The sequence below is a fragment of the Microtus pennsylvanicus genome, chromosome 10 (genome assembly GCF_037038515.1).
Source record: "Microtus pennsylvanicus isolate mMicPen1 chromosome 10, mMicPen1.hap1, whole genome shotgun sequence".
NCBI lineage: Eukaryota > Metazoa > Chordata > Mammalia > Rodentia > Cricetidae > Microtus > Microtus pennsylvanicus.
The window spans coordinates 29,528,686-29,551,373 of NC_134588.1; the positions used below are offsets into that span (position 1 = coordinate 29,528,686).

The 22,688-nt window shown below is 45.6% G+C and overlaps 1 protein-coding gene across 2 annotated transcripts; it reads left to right on the forward strand.

Annotated features, from left to right (window-relative positions):
* The first annotated feature begins 792 nt into the window (after positions 1–792).
* Adipor1 (adiponectin receptor 1) lies at positions 793–20,877 on the forward strand. 2 transcript variants are annotated; one of them, XM_075988031.1, is made up of 8 exons: positions 793–932; positions 8,061–8,295; positions 11,137–11,253; positions 11,982–12,153; positions 13,983–14,169; positions 16,081–16,268; positions 19,546–19,739; positions 20,027–20,877. In XM_075988031.1, the coding sequence occupies exons 2-8, from the start codon at positions 8,155–8,157 to the stop codon at positions 20,153–20,155; spliced, it is 1,128 nt and encodes a 375-aa protein (XP_075844146.1). In that variant the 5' UTR covers positions 793–932; positions 8,061–8,154; the 3' UTR covers positions 20,156–20,877. The 2 variants fall into 2 exon arrangements, with proteins under 2 accessions (XP_075844146.1, XP_075844147.1); XM_075988032.1 differs by having other exon boundaries at positions 832–1,336.
* The last annotated feature ends 1,811 nt before the right edge of the window (positions 20,878–22,688 follow it).

Genomic DNA, 22,688 nt, shown 5'->3' on the forward strand with positions numbered 1-22,688 from the left:
TTCTTTGGAGTGAAGGAAAATGGACAGTCCCTAAATTCTATGTTGTTTACTTGCGGCAGAGAAATACACCCTATCTTGTTTTCCAGGTGTGCCCTCTGGGTCACATGGGAACATGGGTTGGAGCTGAAAATCGTCAAGCTAGGCTTGTTTGAAACAACTTCTCCCTTTCTGAGAAATAACAGGAACCAAAACTCAAACCAGCTGAATGCCATACTTATGGTAGTTATTCCATAAATAACATACAGAAGGAAGAAAGGGAGGGATTAGGAAAATGGATATAAAAATGAAGAGTTTCGGGGCTGTGTATGGTGGCGCACGTTTGTAATCCCAGCATTTGAGAGTCTGAGACAGGAGGATTGCCGCGAGTACGAGCCCAACCTGGGTGGCAGAATTAAATCTTTTCTTAAAACAAAAATGAAGTGTTTCGGTGCTAGAGATGTAGTTCAATGGTACAGGGCTTGCTCAGAGATTCAATTCCCAAAACCGAGGGAAGAAAAAAAAGTGTTCCGAGCTGAAAAGCCAGGAAGTAGGGTGGGAAATTCAGCATTCCTTCCCAGGGTCCGCTCTAATCCTCCCGGCTCCCTTTTCCGTCACGCGCCCAGTGTGTGTGTGGTCGGAGAAGCAGCTTTTGCGGTTGGCCAATGTGAGGCGAAGCTGCGACAGCCCGGGCGAGCTATTCGTTAGAACAGAGGCGAGGCGGGGCGTGCGCGGGAGCTCGCGGGTGATTGGCACGCGCAGGAATGCCTGGCTCGGAGGGGCGAGGTAGCGCCGGGAAGGTGACGCGGCTGCGGAGGTGACGCCGTGAGGTCGCGCGGCCCTTCCGGCGCGGGCAGGGCGCTGAGGATCGGGCGCCCCTCGGCCGCAGGCCACCTCCAACGCCGCGGGATGTAGCGCCCGGGCCCGCGACCCCCAGCAGAGCAGCCAGCCAGGCCGTAAGTGTCCGGCGGGTGGGCGGGGCGCGGGCCCCGCATGCTCTGGAGGGGACTGCCCGGGAGTGGCCCGCCCCTGGATCGCTGCTCACCGCCCGGCCCTCTGTCAAGTCCGCGGTAAACATTTCCGGCCCCTCCCACCGCGCGCCGCCTCCGTTCGGGGGGCTGCTCGCCGCGGTCGGAGCCCAGCAGTCCCGGAGTGCTGCCTTCGCAGCCGCGCGGGAGACGGCCGCGTTCCAGCCCTGCTGGCGACCCCCGGAGTTGAGCCTGCCGAGTTGGGTGTGGGAGCACCGGCCCCGGGTGGTCGGGAACCCTAAGGCCCCACAGCCATCCGCAGGTCAAACGTGACGGGGATCCCTCCTGGATAGAGTTGGAGGGGAAGTTGATGGACAGTCGACAGGCCTAAGGTAATACTCAGCTAGAATGTAAACAGATGCTGAGAGTGTTGGGAAAGAACCAGATTTCATCTCAGAAATCTAGGGTTGAGAGATGGTTTTTTTGTTTGAGAATTTGGGTCTTCTAGTACTTGCTTTTAAGAAAATAAAGTGGCTGTCCCTCGGTTTCTGGTGCTACGTGGGTGAAGAAGAAGCTGGACGAATTTCCGTTTACACAGTTTCGGATGTCAGCGGAGCACTAAGAGGCCCTGGGATCTGATATATTAATCAGATTATTTCCCTCGAGTATTTAGCAGACGGGCCAAAGAACCCAGCAATTGCAGTGCCGTGGTAAATCAAACGAAGATGGGAATGGCTGATTCTTTTCCTAACCAAAGTGGTGTTGGGATGTGTTTACTGCCTTTGCCTTCTCATAGTGCCGGGCAGACGGTGATGGTGCATCCGCTGTTCCTGGGGGTTACAGCAGCACTTTGCTGCAGGCATTCAGATAGGATGGCGCTGAATAGATTGCAATGTCAGGGTTCCCGGCTTGCAGCCACTACATTTCTTTATTCCAGAAGTGGTTTCTGTGTTCTGTTTAGTGATGGGTCCTTGAGAAAGCAGTCTTAAAATGCTGGTGTTATCTGTGAAGCATTGGACTTTGGTGTGGACCTTCACAAAGCTGCTCCTACTTGCGGAGCAGAATCTCGGGTTGTGTTCACCGTAGCCCAGAAATCACACGATTCCTGGGGAAGAAGTAAATGAGTGACTACTAGCTGCATGTCAGAGAGAATCCTAGGAAGCAGCCTTGAGCTAATTGGCCCCCACTGCCTGTCGACATAGTATGCCACCTTCAATAGGGTGTTAGGCTAACTTCTGTCTCTTCGGGGTGACTCGTTTTGTTTTTCTAAGACTCCCTGATAGAAAAATGGATTATTCACTGCTCTGGGTGCCTTGCTTCTCCACGTCCTCGATTAGATTCCTGTGCCTTCCCAGGATGCCCTGCTACTATCTGTACCTATCAAATCTTAAACTACTTCTACAAAGCTTTCTTCATCATTTCAACTAAAGTGATGCATCTCAGTTTCTCCAGCACTTGTTAGCTTTAGTGATAGCTAATAATAATGCTATTAGAAAATTATTTGATTAACACCCTCCTCTTTTAGGGGTGGTTCGAGACAGGGTTTGTCTGTGTAACAGCCCTGGCTGTCCTGGAACTCTGTAGACCAGGCTGGCCTCAGCCTCTAACTCACAAGAGATCCACCTGCCTCTGCCTCCTGGATGCTGGGATCATAGGCGTGTGCTACTATGCCCTGCTAATTTTTTTTTAATTTAAAAGATGTTATGTGTACAACTGTTTGGTCTACATGTATGTGTGTGCCCATGTGCACGCCTGATGTGCACAGAAGATGAATCAGATCCCTCAGAACTGAGCCGGCATGTGAATGCTGGGTATTAAGCCAGGGTCCTCTGGAAAGCAACAAGTGCTATTAACCACCAAGCTGACTCTAACTTGGCTTGCAACACGGTAACTCCTCATTAGAGGCGGTCAGCAACCATCCCAAGTTCGTTACTCTGCTTTGCCTTCTCTCTGCTGCCAGAACTGTGCATTCCGGAGTGCTCAGGAGATATTCTCAGACTACAGGACGGAACTTACCCTTTGCTGTAGGCCAGTGAGTAGTTCTCTGCTTCTGTAGGGAGGAGTGGAAAGCTGGGCTGGAACTCTGGCACAGCCCTGCTGCTCTATCCGCCCATCGACTTGTCACTCTCAGGGGCTGTGTCATCTTCATATCTAGGAGCTTTATTAAGTAACATGATGTTTTTCTTGTCTGGTGCTGGTTCTCATCAAACTTGTTACATTTTGTCCTTAATGTCCCTTTGTCCCCAATCTGCTCATCAGATTACCATGCTGAACTTGGTCCCATTTTTGCTGCTCAGAAATGTTGAGGGTGTGACTAATGTTTATGAAGTTTGTAGCTGTCTTGAATCGCAGAGATCTTGAGATACTCTCTAGCCAAACCAGTTCCAGGTGATGAGTGGTAGCAAGTGCCAACCAGTTTCCTTGTGCTTCAGTGGGTTTTTAGGGGTGCACTGTTTAAAGTGAATTTGCGGGTGCACAGGTTAGAGTGCGTGCTATCTTGTGCAACTGTATTAACCAAATACTTGGAATGTGCTTGATTCTAAAACAGCACCTGGCCGAGCATGGGTACATACCTGTAAGTAATCCCAGCATCTAGGAGGCTGAGGCAAGAGGATTACCAGTGTTTCTAGACCTAGACTCTAGGTTACATAGGATGTCCCAAGCCAGCCAGGATTGCTTAGCAAGACCCTGTCTCAAAAGAGTTGGGGTGGTGACATGAAAATCCCCCAGCTGGTCCTCCTCCTCCTCCTTTGGTTGGAGCTGGATTTGGGAAAGTTTACCTGTCTCTGAGATTTAAAAGACCTGTTTTCTTCCGTTGGGGTAGCTTTAACTGGCAGAGCTACAGAGGAAGTTAGATTGTGACTTGCTTCCCCTTCGGATTCTGAGTCAGTGACACTTGGCATCAAATGAAGAGCAGGCCCCATTACTGTGGTTGGTAATGCAAAGCATTGACCTTCGCCTTGACTCATTTCTCCCCAGTAGAGCTATGATACTACTAACCTCCCTAACAAAGACGACTTAGAGGAGAAATGGGTCTCTGGCTGGACTGCTAGGCTGGTCTTCTAGAACCTTAGGTCAAATCTCCTGGCTCCCCTGAGCCTTTGGCTGCAGGGAAAGTGTGTGTCATAGCTTAGAAAACTTGGAAGTTGCCTTCAGAGAATTATTGTCAAATCTCTAAGGGAAACTCTCCAGCTAATTGGCCGGTGATTAAAACTCAACTTTTTCTCCCAAGTTTGGTGCAGGATTATCCTGTTCGTAGGAGCACAAATGCCTCTCCTCCACAGCTTTACTCTATAATAGCTTACGTTTACCCAGTTGGGAAGCTTAGTGGTAAAGTTTATTAGCTTGAGTTGAAGAAATCCCAACAAAAATGCACTCTTAAGTTTGGCTCAATTATAATTTGCTGTGTTGGGTGTGGCCCATTTGAGAGGAAAGGTGTTTCCTCTAAAATGCAAAGGGACATAGAGTGCAGACAGATAGTTGAACTGCATCTTGGTTCTCCTAAGTCTCCTGGAATCAGTCTTAGCACCTTAGGGGTTTGTGTTGAATTTAAATTAACAGACTAAAACACTTCTAATTCCCTGTTGTTGGTGACTGGTCCACCATACAGCAATGTTATTTTCAAGGCGTAGTGTTACTGCTCTCTTTTCTTGCCAGACCTCAGATCCCTCTCTTCCTTACCTGTCTCTGTGTTGCTACAGTTTAGAAGACCAAACTGGACAATGGACTTTTCTCACTATGCTGACATGATCTCCATTGACCTTCATTGTATGTACATTAATGTATGATGATATATTTTGTATGATGAGTTGTGGCTGAGGGCTTCATTGTGAGCTCACTGGGATGGCTGTCAGGTTTCAAGACTAAGAAGATGGAAGGGGCTAGCGGCTAGTGACAGAGGAGCTGGACAGGATCAGTAGAATCAAGTGATTTGAAACGAAAAGATAATAACATTTTGTCCAAAGGATTTGAAGCCACAAAACTTTTTATGGTCTATTAAAGAAACTAGTAAAACCACCAAGTTGGATTCTGTTTCTGATCTTTGGACTTTTACTGTACAACTTAAAGTTTGTATTATCCTTGTGCCTCTTGTGGAAGATTTAAACAGCACTCAACTGAATTAAGTGTGTGACCATTGTTCTCGAGCGGTGAGATCATGTCACTTAATGTGGACATGTCACAAGTTAACTTAAGCCATCTGATTATACCAAAGACAGTGATAGAACCTGTTCAATTTCTGTTTTACACAGGACCTTGTCCTACTAAATAAGTTTGTTAAGTATTCAGTGAATGAGAAGGCTTACTCTGGGGAAGAGGATGAGAGGAAGCCAGCCCCACAATAGAGAAAAAAGGCACGAACCTTGACCAGTGGTATGGTGGTAAAGCACATGTTGGTTGGCTGTATTGTACCCCCTTCATTCATTTTGAAATACAGATTCAGAAAAAAATTGGATCATTTTAGGGCCCATGTATTATTGTGTTCCAGAATGTGGGCTCTTTTGTTTTAATTTCTTCCCTGGTTGCCTGCTGTAACTGGTAGTTTCGTGTGCCCTGTTTTTCAGACTTCTCAAAGATGACTGAAGCTGTTTGTTGTTTGCTACTCAGTGTTATGAGTTGATCTCTGAGAACTGTTTATTCCGTAGGACTTCCCTTTGAAGAAGTATATTTTGAGATCAGCAGTTACGATTTCCCAATATTTCTTTTCATGTGAGTTGCTTATCCACTGAGGTTTCCAGGGGCCTCCAGTTTCCTGTTCCTCTTGAGCTCAAGTGTTGATTGCGATTGTGTGTATGTTGGCAAATGTCTTGTCACAGTCTTGCACACTTTAAGGGGGAGGAACTGGCTGTGTTGACATAAAGGTGTGCTATATAGTGAGTTATTGTTTGTGTCTTACTGTAACTAGATTTGACTCTTTCAGCTTTGTGTGTGTGTTAAGCATAGGATGATACATGAGTTCGGAGGATGCCTTCACCTGAGGGCAGATTAAAATATTAGTCAGACATCTCCAGAACCAATAGGAAGCACGTAGGCAGGTAGTTAGGTACAGACATTTGAGCGTGGAGATTAACTCTCCAAATAGACCATCTGCAAGCTAGAGAACCAGGGAATGCAGTGGTGTGATTACCAAATGAAGGCTGAATGCTGGAGGCCGAGGCTGCTTGTCCCAGAGTCCAAAGGCCAGCCTGGAGTTCTGACTGCCTACAGGAAGCTTCCATCACTTAAAGGAGAACACTTTAAATTTATTTGTTTATTTATTTATCTAAGAGAGTGTAACTGTGTAACTCTGGCTGGCCTGGAACTCTATGTAGACCAGGCTGGTCTTGAGTTCACCCAGATCCTCCTGCCTCTGCCTCTGCCTCCCGAGTGCTGAATTAAAGGCACCATACCCCTTCAAAAGGTCACTTTTCTTCTGTTTTGTTCTGCCTAGGGGCAGCCAGTTGGATGATGTTCCCTTCCAAGGGTGAGAGCAGGTCTTCCTTTCTTGGGTCACTAAATTCAATGGCAGTGTCTTTCTGAAACCCAGCACCCCAAAGAATGCTTTGCCAACTATCTGGATGCTTCTTAATCTAGTCGTTGATACCTAAGAATTACCATACCCTACATATACCTAATTATAATCTCTGGGAGGGAGCTGAGATTACTCTTGGGTAAAAACTAATACAGATGCCAAAGATGTTTGTTTATATAGTGAGCTGCCATGGGTGAAGCAGTGTGTCTTTGGGGAATAGTCATGTTTATGTCTCAACATGAAAGAGTCAGGCTCTTAAGTTTAAATTCCTCTCTCATCATACAACCCACTCTGTTTTTTCTACATTGTCCTGTATTATTATTCTGACTAGGGCTGTTGCTATGAGTAACAAGGGCCCTTGTCTCTGGAAGAAGGAAGGCTTGGTAATTTACAACATAGTAGGAATCTTTGGAAACATTCCTTTCCGTTTTTATATCATTTATATCTCCCTGAAGCCTAATTTGAAAACACTGCAAGTCCAGTGCAGAAAATCCTACGATGTTTGAGTTTTCTGGGAAGACTGAGTTCTGATTTCCTTAAATGATCTTGAATGCTGTATCTAGTTTATAAAAAAGTCATTTGAGTGGGGCTTAAGTTTATGGGCTCTGGTGATCGGGACACGCTCTTGCAGAGCTGGTGATTAGGTATGTGTGTGGCAGAGGGTGAACTTGGGGTGCCTCCTCGTCTTCGGCTTCCTGCTTCCAGGTAAGTCATTGTTTGCTGTTAGAGAAGTGTGATGAAAGCTTGTTATTAGAGCCTGGAACCTGACTGTAACCTTAAACATTAGTAGATTTTGCAGAAGAACCAACCAGTGAGCATATCCTGAGTACAGCCACGCACGGCACACTTGTGCAGGTGTATGTAAAGGCCAAAGGCGTTCACTTGGCATTTAATCCATTACCAAACCTGTGTGAGCTTTTAATAATTGTAGCCAGATGTGTATTTCACATAAAAGAGAAAAAAAGTAGACATGGTGGCAAACACCTTTATCTCAGCACTCCAGAGGCAAGGGTAGGTGGATCTCTGTGTTTGAAACTGGCCTGGTTTACATATCAAGTTCCAGGTTAACTGGGGCTACACAGGGAGGCTGATCTCAAGCCCCCCACCCCCAAAAGAAGAAAATGGATTTATTGAGTACATTGCAATGAAACAACCAGTTAGACAGTAACGGGTATAGTCTACGGCAAATCTCTATTTTTGTTGTTGATTTCACATCTAGCCCTTTCATGGGGAGAAAGAATTTGAGCAGTGGTGGGCATTTCTTTTCTCTTTAAATGTGCGCTGTTCCTATGGGAGAGCCTTTCAGGGTGGGTACCCATTTTGTGTTGGTGACAGTTTGGTATAGTAACAATAAAACCTGTGAAGGGAAAGAAAACTATGTATATAATGAGATTATAAATGTATATGAGATTTTATATATGTGTAGATCTGAGATTACCGTTCCTGGTGAAGCATAATATTCTAAAGCAGACAGCAGATTTCATTTAAACAGCGAGCTAGCCTTACAATTAGTGTAGCTACGCTGATTAGCTGTGTCATATTCAGTGTAGAATTAATTACAGAAATGAATTCCATGCTGCCAACACCCCTCATGTTTGTGTTTGCAGTGTCTACCATCACAGGAAGATCTCTGCCCCCTGGGGCTGAGAGACCCAAACCTCTCCTCAAGCTGAAGCTGCAGGGTATTGAGGTACCAGCCAGATGTCTTCCCACAAAGGGCCTGCGGTGGCACAGGGCAATGGGGCTCCTTCTGGTAACAGAGAAACTGACACGGTGGAACTGGCTGAACTGGGACCCCTGCTGGAGGAGAAAGGCAAGCGGGCAGCCACCAGCCCAGCAAAGGTAGGCTGCTTCCAGAGTTGTTGCCTTGCCCAGCGCCCTCCTGAGCCTCATCAGCCTATCGTTTAAGATCTCACCTTACTTCTACAGTAACCACAGCACCCTGGGAATAGCTCCGTGCAAGCCTTGTTGTGCTCACTTATAGATATTTTTATTTCACTGTGAACTTTGGGGAGTTAATTTCCCAGAAGAGCACCCTGTACCTTTGTAAACCCAATGTCCAGCAGAACTGAAATAAAATAATCACTAAGTGAACATGGGTCAAGCTTGACTAGTGGAACTTTTTCGGGTAGAAGGATCCTGGAAGTAACCAGTCCAGAGCTGATGGGGAGGCTCCCCATCACATCCCTCTCCTCTTCCTAGTCCTGGAACTCGCTCTGTAGACCAAACTGGCCTTGATCTCACAGAGAATCTCCTGCCTCTGCTGTCCAAGTGCTGGAATTAAAGGCGTGTGCCACCACTGCCAGATCAGTCCTAATTCTTAGTGTCTCCCTTCACATGAACATTCCTGCATCATGAAGGAGGAAAGGGGAGTGAGAGGAATGGCTCTATTCCTTCCTCTTTAAATGAGTAAGGAGCCAGGCAGTGGTGGCACAGGCCTTTAATCCCAGCACTCGGGGGAGGGGGGGCAGAGGCAAATGGGGTCTCTATGAGTTAGAGGCCAGTCTGATCTACAAAGTGAGTTTCAGGACAGCCAGGGCTAGCTACGTAGAGAAACCCTGTCTCAAAAAGCAAACCTGAAAGAAAAAAAAAGAATAAGGGGAAAGACCTTGTGGCCCTCCAGGCAGACCTCAGTTATGTTCTTCATGGGAGGGCTGGGACGTGTCTTAGGGGGATTGCCACCCTTTAACCTAGGGGTTTTCTTCCTTAGGAGAAGAGGAAAATGGATGTTGGGGTGAGCAGGCTGTAATCTGCACAGTAGAATCTAAGAGGGATTAGGGTCTTCACACAGGGAAAGTGAGGACATCCCAGAGGGTGAGCAGCCAGACCCCATCAATGTCTCCCTCTCCCTTTCTCACTCCGTTGTTGTTGTTGTTTTTGAGACAGGGTTTCTCTGTTTCCCTATCTGTCCTGAAACTTGTTCTGTAGACCAGTCTGGCCTCGAACCCAGAGGTCTGCCTGCGTCTGCCTCCTGAATACTGGTGGGCTTTTTTTTTTTTTAAAGGCAGGTACTATCCTGGGAGCCAGGCATGGTAACATATGCTGGTAATTTTAAAATTTGGTAGACTGAGGCAGGTGGATTGCAAATTGAGCCTAGCCTGGGCTATATAGACCTTTTCTCAAAAATAGCCTCAGCAACAAAAATTGCTGTGCAGGTGTATGGCTCATCCCTTTAATCCTTTAATCCCAGCACTTAGAAGGCAGAGATGGACAATCTTTGTGAGCTCCAGGACAGCTTGGGCTACATAGACCCTGCCTTAAATAAGTAAGTAAGTAAGTAAAGTTTGCTGTGTTGGGTGCGCTTGGCTGGCCCAGGAATGAGTGGACCAGATCCGAGGCCCCACATGCCTGGGAGTTGCTTTGGGTTCAAAATGGTTGACACTTTGACTTTTTAAGAAAATATGTATTTTATGTGGGTGGGTGTGTCGTACACACACCACATGCATGCAAGAAACTGGGGGCTTGAAGAGGGTATCAGATCCCCTAGAACTGGAGTTACAGGACTTGTGAGCTGCCATGCCAGGAAACTGCACTCCAGTCCTCTGGAAGAGCAATTAAGTTTTCTTAACCACTGAGCCATTTCCCCTTTTTATTTTATTGGTTTTGTTGTTGTTGTTTTATGTAGCTCTTACTGGCCTGGAGCTTACTGATTTACCTTGTAGACTAGACTGGCCTCCGAACCACAGTGATCCTCTCCCTGTTCTGGGATTCAAAGTATATGCTGTCACAGTTGGCCACAGTTGTCATGAGAGCAGTCCCAGAGTAAGTGATCGGAGAGCAACAAATAAGATTGTCAACGTAATCACTAAGGCATCTTTTTTTGTTTTGTTTTGAAAGTCAGTGGACTGGAGCTGAACATGATTGTGTACACTTTCAATTCCAGCTCTTAGGAGCAAAGGCAGGTGGATCACCCTGGGTTGAGGGGCCAACCTGGCCTATACAATGAGTTCCAAGCCAGCCAGGACAACATAGTGAAAGAAACCCTATCAGAGAGAGAGAGAGAGAGAGAGAGAGAGAGAGAGAGAGAGAGAGAGAGAGAGAGAGAAAGAAAGAAAAGGAGAGATAGATAGATAGATAGATAGATAGATAGATAGATAGATAGATAGATAGATAAATTATTAGTAGATTGGAAGATAAGACTATTTGGGAAATTAGGGAAAGTTGTGGACCACTTGTCCTCGGAGAGAATGGGGGCTGGAAGATGGCTCTGTAAAGGTGCTTGTTCCTAAGCCTGATGAACTGAGTTTGATCGTTTGACCCCTGGAACGTAAATGGCAGAAGGAAAGAATCAACTCCCTCAGTTGTCTTGAGTTCTGTATGCCTTGACATGTGTACATACACACACACTAAAATAAAAAAATATATTTTAAGAGAACAGATATATCTAAGGCAACATGTACCTGAAATAATGTTTAAGTAATGAGATTAAATTAAGATGAATACAATCTAGGGCTAGTGCACTAAGCCTGTGTCCTTCCAAGGCCAGTCTCTGTCTGTGCCAGATAGAGCTTACACTCTAGTATTGACGAAGTAAGAGTCTCAGGCAGTGTCATGTTTGGGAGAGGAAGCCTTGGCTTTACAAAGAGGCTGGGTGGAATGCCTTGAGTTTGAGCTGCTCTGGACCTCCTCAGAAATTGTTCAGGTTCAGAGACGATGTCTAGATTGTGTGTTTGTCGTCCTTAGGCTGAAGAAGAACAGACATGCCCAGTGCCTCAGGAAGAGGAGGAGGAGGTGCGGGTACTAACACTTCCTCTGCAAGCCCACCATGCCATGGAGAAGATGGAGGAGTTCGTATATAAGGTGCAGCCTAGACCTGGGAAGGGAAACGGGGATCAGGCTTGTCTGGGATGGTTCTAACAGGCAAGCTTATCTGGGCTGAAGGACATTTGCTTGCTGACCTTAGTTCAGTCCCACAAGTTGTCCTCTGATCTTCACATGTACACTCTTGAACGTGTATGCCCTCATACATACATACAAATTAAATACATTATTGAAAGAAGAAAGAATTCCTGCTTTGACAGATGTCTTTGGGTTCAAGGCCAGTCTGGTCTACAAGAGCTAGTTCCAGAACAGGCTCCAAAGCTACAGAGAAACTCTGTCTCAAAAAACAAACAAACAAAAGAATTCCTGCTTTATAGGATGTATTATTAGCCTGCAAGAACTTAGAATATAAACGGGGACAGAGGAGCAGAAGACCAAGGGACTACTCTCTGGGAAAACATCAGAGGGAGGATTTGTGTTTATGAAAACCATGTCTATAGTTTCTTTGTTTTCTCCCATTATAATAATTTTGAAAATTCAAGAGGCCTAAAGGGGGTTCACCATAAACTGGTCAAAATATGAATCAGTACCCTGCTAGTAGTGTTTTGTCCATCTTCGGGATCTCCAAGTCCAGGCTTATTTTATTGTGACGTGGGACCATCGGAAGCCTGAGTGACAGCCTCCTAGACGTGTTCTTCTGCAGTGTGGTATTCTCAGAAAGCCCAGCCTTCCCTGTGGCCCATCTAAAGGTGCCGTGTGTGTTACAGGTCTGGGAGGGGCGCTGGAGAGTCATCCCGTATGATGTGCTTCCCGACTGGCTGAAAGACAATGACTACCTGTTACACGGCCACAGACCACCTATGCCCTCCTTTAGGGCTTGCTTCAAGAGCATCTTCCGCATCCACACAGAAACTGGCAACATCTGGACCCATCTGCTTGGTGAGTGATTCAGATGAGGGAAAAAAATCCAATTTTTATTGACAAGTGCTGTACCACTGAGCAACATTCTCAGCAAGAACTCTAGTCTTATATTGGTGGTGGTGCATACTGTAGTGGTTTAAAAAATGGCCCCACAGACTCCCAGGAAGTGGCACTGTTAGGAGGTGTGGCCTTTTTGGAGTAGGTGTGGTTTTGTTGGAGGAAATATATCCCTGGGGGTGGGCTTAGAGGTCTTAGATGCTCAAGCAAGGCCCTTTGTCACATTCTCTTTTCTTCCTGCCTATCCAGATGTAGAACTTTCGGGTCCTTCTCCAGCGCCATGTCTGCCTGTGTGCTGCTATGCTTACTACCATGGTGATAATAGGCTGAACTTTTGAACTGTAAATCACCCAATTAAACGTTTGCTTTATAAGAGTTGCTGTGATCATGGTATATCTTCACAGCAATAGAAACCGTAACTAAGACACAGAGTCTCACCATGTGACTCTGGTCAGCCTAAAACCCCTATGTAAATCAGGCTGGACTCAAACTCACAGAAACTAAAGTGCTGGGATTACGGATGTGTGTCTTAGTTGGGGTTTCTATTGCTGTGAGCAGAAAGCATGACTGCAGCAACTCTTTTTTTTTTTTTTATTTTCGAGACAGGGTTTTTCCGTAGCTTTTTGGTTCCTGTCCTGGAACTAGCTCTTGTAGACCAGGCTGGCCTCACTCACAGAGATCTGCCTGCCTCTGCCTCCCGAGTGCTGGGATTAAAGGCATGCACCACCACTGCCCGGCTGCAGCAACTCTTATAAAGGGAAACATTTAATTGGAACTGGCTTACAGTACAGAGGTTTAATCCATTGTCATCATAGTGGGAAGCATGGCAGCACACAGGCAGATATGATGCTGGCGAAGGAGCCAAAAGTTCTACATCTGGGTAGACAGACAGCAGGAAGAGATTGTGAGCATGACTGGGCCTGGCTTGAGCATCTGAGACTCCACCAACAAGGCCACACTGCCTCATAGTGTCATTCCTTGAGAGCCAGTGTGGCCATTTTCTTCCAAACCACTATACCCTGTCTCAAAACAAAAAAACAACTAAAAAAGTATTACGTGCCAAGGAATTCTGTAGTGTTTGTCCACGAGGAGAGAATAAAGTTTCTCTGAATAATTGATATCAGGAGCCTTGCCTTTAAATTACCGTTGACCTTAATTGACATTTGATTGCTGATCTTTACAACAGGGTAGAAGGGCCAAAACAGGAGAAAATGATACTGTATGTTCTATTGGATTCCTGGTAAAACGTTCTTGTGGTGAGAACTCCTCTTTTCTAACTTGCCACTGTAAAAACAAAATGCCAACATCTCACAGAATGGTATTTTCGTGACCTGAGAACGTATGCTAGCTGATGGTATGCCTGGCCTCAAAAAGCCCTGGGTTTGATTCCTAGCACCAAGTACACTGGGCATGGTGGTACATGCTGGTAATCCCAGTACTCGGAGTTGGAGACAGGAAGATGAGAAAGAGCATCCTTAGCTACATAAGGAGTTGGAGGCCGGCCACGGTTACACAAGACCCTCTCTCAAAGATAAAATGTCTTGCCAGGTGGCCCACATCTTTAATCCCAGCACTCGGGAGACAGAGGCAGGTGGATCTCTGAGTTTGAGGATATCCATGGTTACACAGAGAAACCTTGTCTCAAAAAACCACATGAAAATAAAAATGAGCTGTGTTTGTCCTGACGGCAGTTCTCGAGGCTGATGCTGCTGTTTACTATAGACACATCAGCTGTCATGCTGCTGTGTTCCACTTTTCCTCAGGTTTGTTTTTCCTTTTCCCTTGTGCAGGTTTCGTGCTCTTCCTCTTTTTGGGAATCTTGACCATGCTCAGACCGAATATGTACTTCATGGCTCCTCTGCAGGAGAAGGTGGTGTTCGGGATGTTCTTCCTCGGCGCGGTGCTCTGCCTCAGCTTCTCCTGGCTCTTCCACACCGTCTATTGTCACTCAGAGAAAGTCTCACGGACTTTTTCTAAGTAAGTTGAAAGAGCAGTAGTGAAAACCATGTGCATTATTGTCACATCTTGTCCCCGTGCTGAGCAGGTACTTGGAGCCTCCGTAACAAACTCTTAATGAATCCCTATTGTGCCCAAGGAAGTGAAGTTTCCTCGTCTGTTGTTATGACAAGATGATGAAGTTTTTCTTGTAAAAACTTCATGATAAACTTCCCACAACATCCCCAGCAGATGGAAACCAGTCCTGGGATAGGTTTTCTACTGAAACAGTGCTGTATTTTGTGAAACTTGAGGTGTCGCTGGGTTGCTCTCAAGACCGTGTACATAACACTAGCTTATCTTTGGCTCAGCCTGTGGTGTGTGGCAGGCAGTCTGTGCTTCATACTACTAGTGCCCCCCCCCCCCCGAAAAGCTTATCTTTGCTGGCCAGGCATTGCTAGACACATCAGATCTGCTGCCTGTCAGGCTCAGTCACTGTCCCCAACTCAGCATGGGGTTCTGTTTACTTGAGTAGTGGTGGTTGTTCATGCTTTCTTAGTGATTATTTTGTTTCTCTTAGTAACACTAGGTCAGTGCCAAGCAAAGTGGGATTGTTCTCACTCAGTGAGCTGAGACAGGAGGACCATGAGAGCACAGAAATTTGAGACAAGCCTGAACTCCTCTAAAGGAGCCTCAGGAGGCTAAGGCAGGAAAATGCTGGGAGTTTCAGGCCAGCTCAGGCTACATCATGAATTTCAGGTCAGCCGGGGATAGAGAGCAAGACTCACTCCAAAGGAGAGTTGGTCAGATGGTTCAGTGGATAAATGCACTTGCCACCATAACCCAAGTTCAGTCCTGGGACCCACGTGTAGAAAGTAAGAGCCAACTCTAGTCTCCATACTCAGACATACACACAAATAAATAATTTAAAGGGAAAAGTCAGTAAGAACAGGACAGGCAAAAGTATCAGCACCAGCTGGGTGAGGTGACACACACCTTTGACCGCAACACTTGGAAGGCAGAGGCAGGTGGATCTCTGAGTTTGAGGCCAGCCTGATCTACAGAGTGAGTTCCAGGACAGTCAGAGCTACTCAGAGAAATCCTGCCTCAAAAAAACAAAACAAAACATAAAAGTATCTTATGCCGAGCATGGTGGCACATAACTGTAGTCAGCACTCAGTATGCAGAGGCAGGAGAATGAGTCAATGGGAGGCCAGCATAGGCTACCTAACAACAAAAATCCCCCCGTGTTCCTTATCTAAGGATTTTATGACTGGGGAAATAACCCAGAGCTCTTTTTGAGTGCCATGCTGGGAACCAGCTGTGCTGTGGCAGAATTTCTAGAAGTGTCTTTTGCAGCCCAAACTGGCCTTAAATCCTCTGAGTAGCCTTGAACTCCCATTCTCTGCCTCCACCTTCTAGGTGCTAGGATTGCAGGTGTGCACCACATGCCTGGCTTTCTTAGGGAATTTTTTACTGGAAAGTAAAATGTGCTTAACCTTGTGGAATCAGGAACTACAGAGTGAGTTCCAGGACAGTCAGGGCTACACAAAGAAACCTGGTCTTAAAAAACAAAATGTAAATTTTATTGAGAATTTCATACTTGTATATTTTCATTCTATCTATTCCGCCCTCCAGCTTCCTTCCAGATTTTCCCCACGGTCCTCTCCCAACTTCACACCTCTCTCTCTCCCTCCCTCCCTCCCTCCCTCCCTTCCTCCCTCCCTCCCTTCCTCCTTCTCTCCTTCCCTCCCTCCCTTCCTTCTCTCCTTCCCTCCCTCCTTCTCTCCCCCCCTCAAATGACCTGTTGAGTCCAGTTTAGTTCCCCCTGTAGGGTTGAGAAGGTGGAGACTGGAGAGGGTTGGTCTAGGTGCAGTGGAAACAGTATGCAATGAGCCATAGGATTCTTCATCTCCCCCGTTCATGTGCTTGATTTTTGTTACTTGTTTTTAGACTGGACTATTCAGGGATTGCTCTGCTGATCATGGGGAGCTTTGTCCCCTGGCTCTATTACTCCTTCTACTGCTCCCCACAGCCACGGCTCATCTACCTCTCCATCGTCTGTGTCCTGGGCATTTCTGCCATCATTGTGGCACAGTGGGATCGGTTTGCCACTCCTAAGCACCGGCAGACAAGAGCGGGTAAGTACAGCTGGGCTTGGTGCTGCATGCCTCTAGTCCAGCATTTCTCAATCTTCCTAATGCTGCAGCCCTTTAATACAGTTCCTCATGTGTGGTGACCCCCAACCATAAGATGATTTTTGTTGTGGCTAGGTGATGGTGGCGCACGCCTTTAATCCCAGCTCTCAGGAGGCAGGCAGATTTCTGTAGGAGCGAGTTCCAGGACAGGCTCCAAAGCTACAGAGAAACGCTATCTCGGGGGGAGAGGGGGATGATGATTTTTGTTACTACTTCACAACTGTAATTTTGCTACTGTTATGAAATATAATATAAATATCTGTGTCTTAGGTAACCTATGAGAAAGTAATGCTGAACATCCCCCAAAAGGGTCTTGACCCACAGGTTGAAAAACACTACTCTAAGCCGGGCGGTGGTGGCGCACGCCTTTAATCCCAGCACTTGGGAGGCAGAGGCAGGCGGATCTCTGTGATTTCGAGACCAGCCTGGTCTACAAGAGCTAGTTCCAGGACAGGCTCCAAAACCGCAGAGAAACCCTGTCTTGAAAAACCAAAAAAAAAAAAAACAAAAACAAAAACACTACTGTAACCCCTCTAACCCCAATTACTCGAGGTTGATGTGCCTGGATCAGAAGTCCAAGGCCAACCTGATCTACAAAGCAAGCCAGGACAGCCAGGGCTACACAGAGAAACCCTGGGGTGGGGGGATGTTTGGAATGTGTATCAAGCACAGTCATTTTAATGACTGAATTCTAAGCACTCAGACAAGGAAATGAAAATTTGAGAGCCGGGCGGTGGTGGCGCACGCCTTTAATCCCAGCACTTGGGAGGCAGAGGCAGGTGGATCTCTGTGAGTTCGAGACCAGCCTGGTCTACAGAGCTAGTGCCAGGACAGGCTCCAAAACTGCAGAGAAACCCTGTCTCGAAAAACCAAAAAAAAAAGAAAAGAAAAGAAAAGAAAAGAAAATTTGACATACCCAAGCCAAGAGTGGTGTTCATGTCCATAATCCCAGTATTTGGGAGGGTGAAGCAGGAGGATTGTATATGTTCCTAGGCAGTGTAGGCTATATACAGATCAAGATTCTGTCTCAAAATAAGCAAAAAAAAAGGGGGGGGGGCTAGTTCCAGGACAGGCACTAAAGCTACAGAAAAACCCTGTCTGAAAAAAATAAACAAACAAAAAGTTTATATACCATGGGGCATTTTACCACGAATTGTGAATAAAATATCTTAAGCATAAAGATTAGTAGCAACTAATATAATAGCAACAAGCATTTAGACATCTTCCTTATGTTGCCTCATCTAGAGTCTTTCCGTTACTATTAGTTTTCAGAACCCTTAACTTTTTTTTCTAGTTTATTTTACGTGTAGGGTTCTTTTGTCCATATGTATGTCTATGCACCACTTGCATGCCTGGTGTTGGTAGAAGTCAGAAGAGGATTGGACTACCTACCATGCGGGGTACTGGGACATCCTCATCCTCTCAAAGAGCTGCCAGTGCTCTTAACTGCTGAGCGATCTCTCTACAACCATCCCTTCTCTCTCTGTCTGTTTCTCTCTCTCTCTCTCTCTCTCTCTCTCTCTCTCTCTCTCTCTCTCTCTCTCTCTCTCTCTCTCTCTCTCTCTCTCTCTTTCCAGTTTTCAAGACAGGGTTTCTCTGTAAACCTGGCTGTCCTTGAACTCACAGAGATCCGCCTGCCTTTGCCCCCCCTCCCCCAAGTCCCGGGATTAAAAGCGTGCACCACCACTGTCCAGCATATGCTGTTTTTTTCATCTTCAGCTACAAGCAATATTAATTGAGCACCAACTCTTTGTTTAAACAAGGGCATCTGCAAGTAGAGAAGACAGTCCTCGCCCTGGTGTGTACAGGATGGGGACAGTGCCCATTCTTCATTGTTACTTGTGTGTCCTTGCAGCCCCAGGTAGCTGCTCATCTGGAACTTCTCTCTGCTCAGATAACCTGGTTACTTCAGTCTTTTTATGATTTTTGAGAAATGTTAATTGTAGCTGGGCAGTGGTGATGCACACCTTTAATTCCAGTACTTGGGAGGTAGAGGCAGGCAAATCTGAGTTTGAGACCAGCCTGGTCTACAGAGTACGTTCCAGGCCAGTCAGAGCTACACAGAGAAACTCGGTCTCAAAAAACAAAGATAAAACAAATTTAAAAAATGTAAATTTTATTAAGAATTTCATACTTGTATATAGTGTATTTTGATTCTATGTATTCTTCCCTCCAGCTTCCTTCCAGACCTTCTCCATCCTGTCCCCCATTCAACTTCACATCCTCTTTTTCCTTTCTTTTTGTTTTTTCAAATGGCATGTTGAGTCCAGTTAGTTGTGCCCATATGAGCATGAGTATGTGGCCATCCACTGAAGCCTAGACAACTTTCCGGTGGCTGCACCCCTTAAAGAAAGCTGACTGCCTTTACCAGTGTCCGTCAACTGTCACAGCTTCTCCGTGGTGGGACTTGGGAGCCTCTCTCCTATCCATGCTGAAATTTGACTGGCTTGATCCTGTGCAGGTGTTTTAATGATCTTTTTTTAAAAAAAGATCATTTATTTATGATTATAAGTCTCTGTTAGTGTGTACTTGTGCCCATGGAAGCCAGAAGAGAATGTCAAATCTCCTGCAGCTGGAGTTCTAGGCAGTTGTGAGTCGCCCACCCTCAGTGCTGGGAACTAAACTGGGAAGTCTCTGGAAGAGCAGCAAACACTATTACGCACTGAGCCATCTCTAAATCCTTCTATGATTTACTGGAAAGCCTACTCTTCTGACTTTGGAGCCTCTGAGTCTAGCCATCTATGATCCGTACTCGGTCAGCCATCAGATGATTTTGACAGAACCTTGGGTATGAGTGTGTGTCTATGTTTTCAAATTTTGTTTTGAGAAAAGATCTCACTAGGTAGCCCTGGCTGGCCCAGAACCCAATATATATATAGGCTGGCCTGGAACTAAAAGAGATCTTACCTTCCTCTGCCTCCCAAGTTCTGGGATTAAAGGAGTTCACCACCAGCTAGCTCCACTCCACCTTGTTTATCTTATTTGTATATATGTGTGAGTCTGTCAGCCATGTGTGTGCAGGTGTCCACGGAGGCCAAAAGAGGGCACAGGATCCCCTCAGCCTACAAGAGCTGTCTGCTGACTGTTAGTCCTCTTTGCCAGCATTCCCTAAACTTGTAATATTCATCAGAAAATAGTTTTTATAAATACATAAATTCCAGATTTGAAGCAGCCTTCCATGTAGTGATTCCTGTTTGACAGTCCTGTCTCTCCTGTTCAGGCGTGTTCCTGGGACTTGGCTTGAGTGGGGTTGTACCCACCATGCACTTTACAATCGCTGAGGGCTTTGTCAAGGCCACCACAGTGGGCCAGATGGGCTGGTTCTTCCTCATGGCTGTGATGTACATCACCGGAGCTGGCCTGTATGCTGCTCGGATTCCTGAGCGCTTCTTTCCTGGAAAATTTGACATATGGGTAAGACTCTTAGCAGGGCCTGTGATGGTGAGTGACTGACCCAAGGCCAAAGCTCTGAGTAAAAGATGCTGAGAGATTTGGGTCATGAAGTATTTGACTGTGTGTTGTGTCTGAAGGAAGAGGATAACCTGAATTAACCCTGATGTCTCTCACATAGTTTTTTTGTAATGTTCTATAGCAAGTATCACTTCTGTGATGTCAGACAGTTTTTAAGGGGAGACCAGAAGAGACAGGTGCTCCTCCCACTCCTCTCAGTCCTTAAGGTGGCTCTCTGTTTACTTCCGCAGTTCCAGTCTCATCAGATTTTCCACGTCCTGGTGGTGGCAGCGGCTTTCGTCCACTTCTATGGGGTCTCCAACCTTCAGGAATTCCGTTACGGCCTGGAAGGTGGCTGTACAGACGACTCCCTTCTCTGAGCCTTCCCACTGAGGGTGGAGGAGGAACTTCCCAAGTGCTTTTAAAAATAACTTCTTTGCTGAAGTAAGAGGGAGAGTCTGAGTTGTCTGTTTCTAGAAGAAACCTTAGAGAAGTGAGTACCAGTCAGCTTCAACTCAGTGTCACAGCCACTGGGCAATAAACCTCCCCTTCCCATCCCCTGGCTGGGAGCCACCTCCTCAGCAGCCCTCAGCAAGGACTGCTGGTCCTTCAAAGATAGGACTGTGAAGCTCATGTTGAGATTTCACCCATTCCTCCAGCCATTTTGGGGGAAAAAATATGAACTGGGATTCTTCAGAAATTATGTTTTGCTTTTTCTTGAAGAAAATATCCCTCCCTCACCCCCATCCTTACTTTGTAACCTGGCTGATAACAGGCCATCCGTTTTTGTAGCACACTTTTCAAAAACAATTATAACCTGGTCCCGTCTTTCTAGGGCCTAGACCTGCTTATATGGCAGGACAAACAAAGCCCCCGCCTTGATGTAGCCCGGCTAATCATGGAAGTATGTCCAGGCTTCAAATAACTTGAGTTTAAAACCTTTTTTTTTTCTTGGCAGAGTAATGTAAAATTAAAATGGGGAAGATATTTAATATTTAATACTAAGCTTTAAAAAGAAACCTGCTATCATTGCTATGTACCTTGACTCAAAGACTATTATGATAATAAAAGAAAGTACAGACAACGCTTGGCATTCAAAGAGTTAACGTGTATTGTCTCAACTGCTTGCTCACAACTCCAGAGAATTGAAGCTTGAGATGATTCCAGCTTCTACTGAGACACAAATCTGAATCATCCTGACAGTCAGACTCTGTGGTCAGTGAATAAGCACAATTCAGTTCCAGCTTCTGATCTCTAGTACAGTATCACCACCCAGACACTGCTGTGCCGACTGGAGGTGTCCCGCTAGAGAATAGCTCAGTCAGTTCAATGTTTGACATATAAAACTAGGGAAAGGTGGCATGCTCTTGTAATCCCAGAACTGAGGAGACAGATTGGTAGATCACTGCCCGCACTCCCAGCCAGCCTAACTTAGCTACTTCCAGGCTAGAGAACCTGTCTTAAAAAAAAAAAAGTGGACCATGGTTGAAGAACAACTCCTGAGGTGTCATTTGGCCTGCATGTCTCTACTCCCTCACACATACCCCGCCCACAAAAGCCCACTGTATTTGATGTGATTGTCTCACCAAAGGGTAATTGATGGTCTTTGATACCTTTGTGAATTCTACTGAACCTGATTAAGAGGCTCTGTTCATTGTGTGGCGTAAGCTAGTGGTAATTCTCAGCAAATGAGCAGCCAACCGAGCCGTAAGTTACAGTGTGTTCACGTGAAAGTTGGTACAACTGAGGACGAGTCATCTTTTGAAATAAACAATTTAACCAGATGTGGTAATTAAAGGTAATACCTTTAAATCCCAGCACACCAGAAGCAGGAGGATCTTTGTGAGTTCCAGGACAGCTAAGATTATATAACTCCTGTTTCCAAAACAAAACAAACAAACAAAAATAGAAAAACAATTCATGTAGACCAAAAAACAAAATGTTTCTTAGTCTCAAGTGGTAATCCAGGAGATAGAAATTAAAACCAAAAGGACGAGGGGGACATGGTGATGTATGCCTTTCATTCCCACAGCCAGGAGGCAGCAAAAGCTGGGCTGCTATCAATTGAGACTAGCTTGGTCTCCATAGTGAGGTCCAGGTCAGCCAGGACTACACAGCAAGATGAAAAAAGACAGAAGGAGAAGCCATTTCACTCTAGCCAGATCTGCATAACCACGTAGCCCAGTCAGGCCTCAAGCTGGATTCTCCTGCCTCTGCCTCCTGAGTTCTGGGTTTACAGCCATGTACCACACCCTGTAAAAGTAATATTCTATCCAGAGTGTGGGTCCCCTAGCTATCTGTCATTTATATTCTGTGAAATGCTTTATTTGCTATTTGTAGTATTTGAAATAATTTATTATTGTTTTAGTTTTTCAAATGGCCAGTTGGATTCTATAACCAGAGCTTCATGAGAAGTAGCCAGTTCTAATTTTAGGAAACATTGGTCTTTAATGCACAGATGATTATGACTAATAATTCGTCCTGTTGGTATTAACATCAGATTCTGGTTGCAGGAAGCAAATAAATAATCACATTACAGAAATCAGACAATGTAGTTTTTAATTTTAGTATTTTTAATTTTTTCCCAACAAAATTGTTCTTTCCTTATATGCTAAATATTAGTGACAAAGATACAGACAGGAAACCAGTATAGACAGGAGTCTATAGGTTCTGTGAACATGACATTCTACAATCAGAAAAGAAAATGGGGCTCTAATATACTTGCTCATCTATTTTCCAACACAAGCATTTTTAAATTCTTGCTAACTAGACTATAGGAACCTTGAGAATTTATTTTTTAAGATTTTATTTTATGTGTATGAGTGTTTATCTACCTGTGTGTGCACCATGTACATGTAGTCTCTAGGGAGGCCAGGAGAGGGAGTCAAATCCCCTGGAGCTGGAGTTACATAT

Bases quoted from the DNA above. Each gene is read 5' to 3' on its own strand.
- Adipor1 (XM_075988031.1), top strand. From the start codon at position 8,155: ATGTCTTCCCACAAAGGGCCTGCGGTGGCACAGGGCAATGGGGCTCCT. The intron at 12,154-13,982 runs GTGAGTGATTCA...TCCCTTGTGCAG, and splicing joins CATCTGGACCCATCTGCTTG to GTTTCGTGCTCTTCCTCTTT. The intron at 19,740-20,026 runs GTAAGACTCTTA...TTACTTCCGCAG, and splicing joins CTGGAAAATTTGACATATGG to TTCCAGTCTCATCAGATTTT.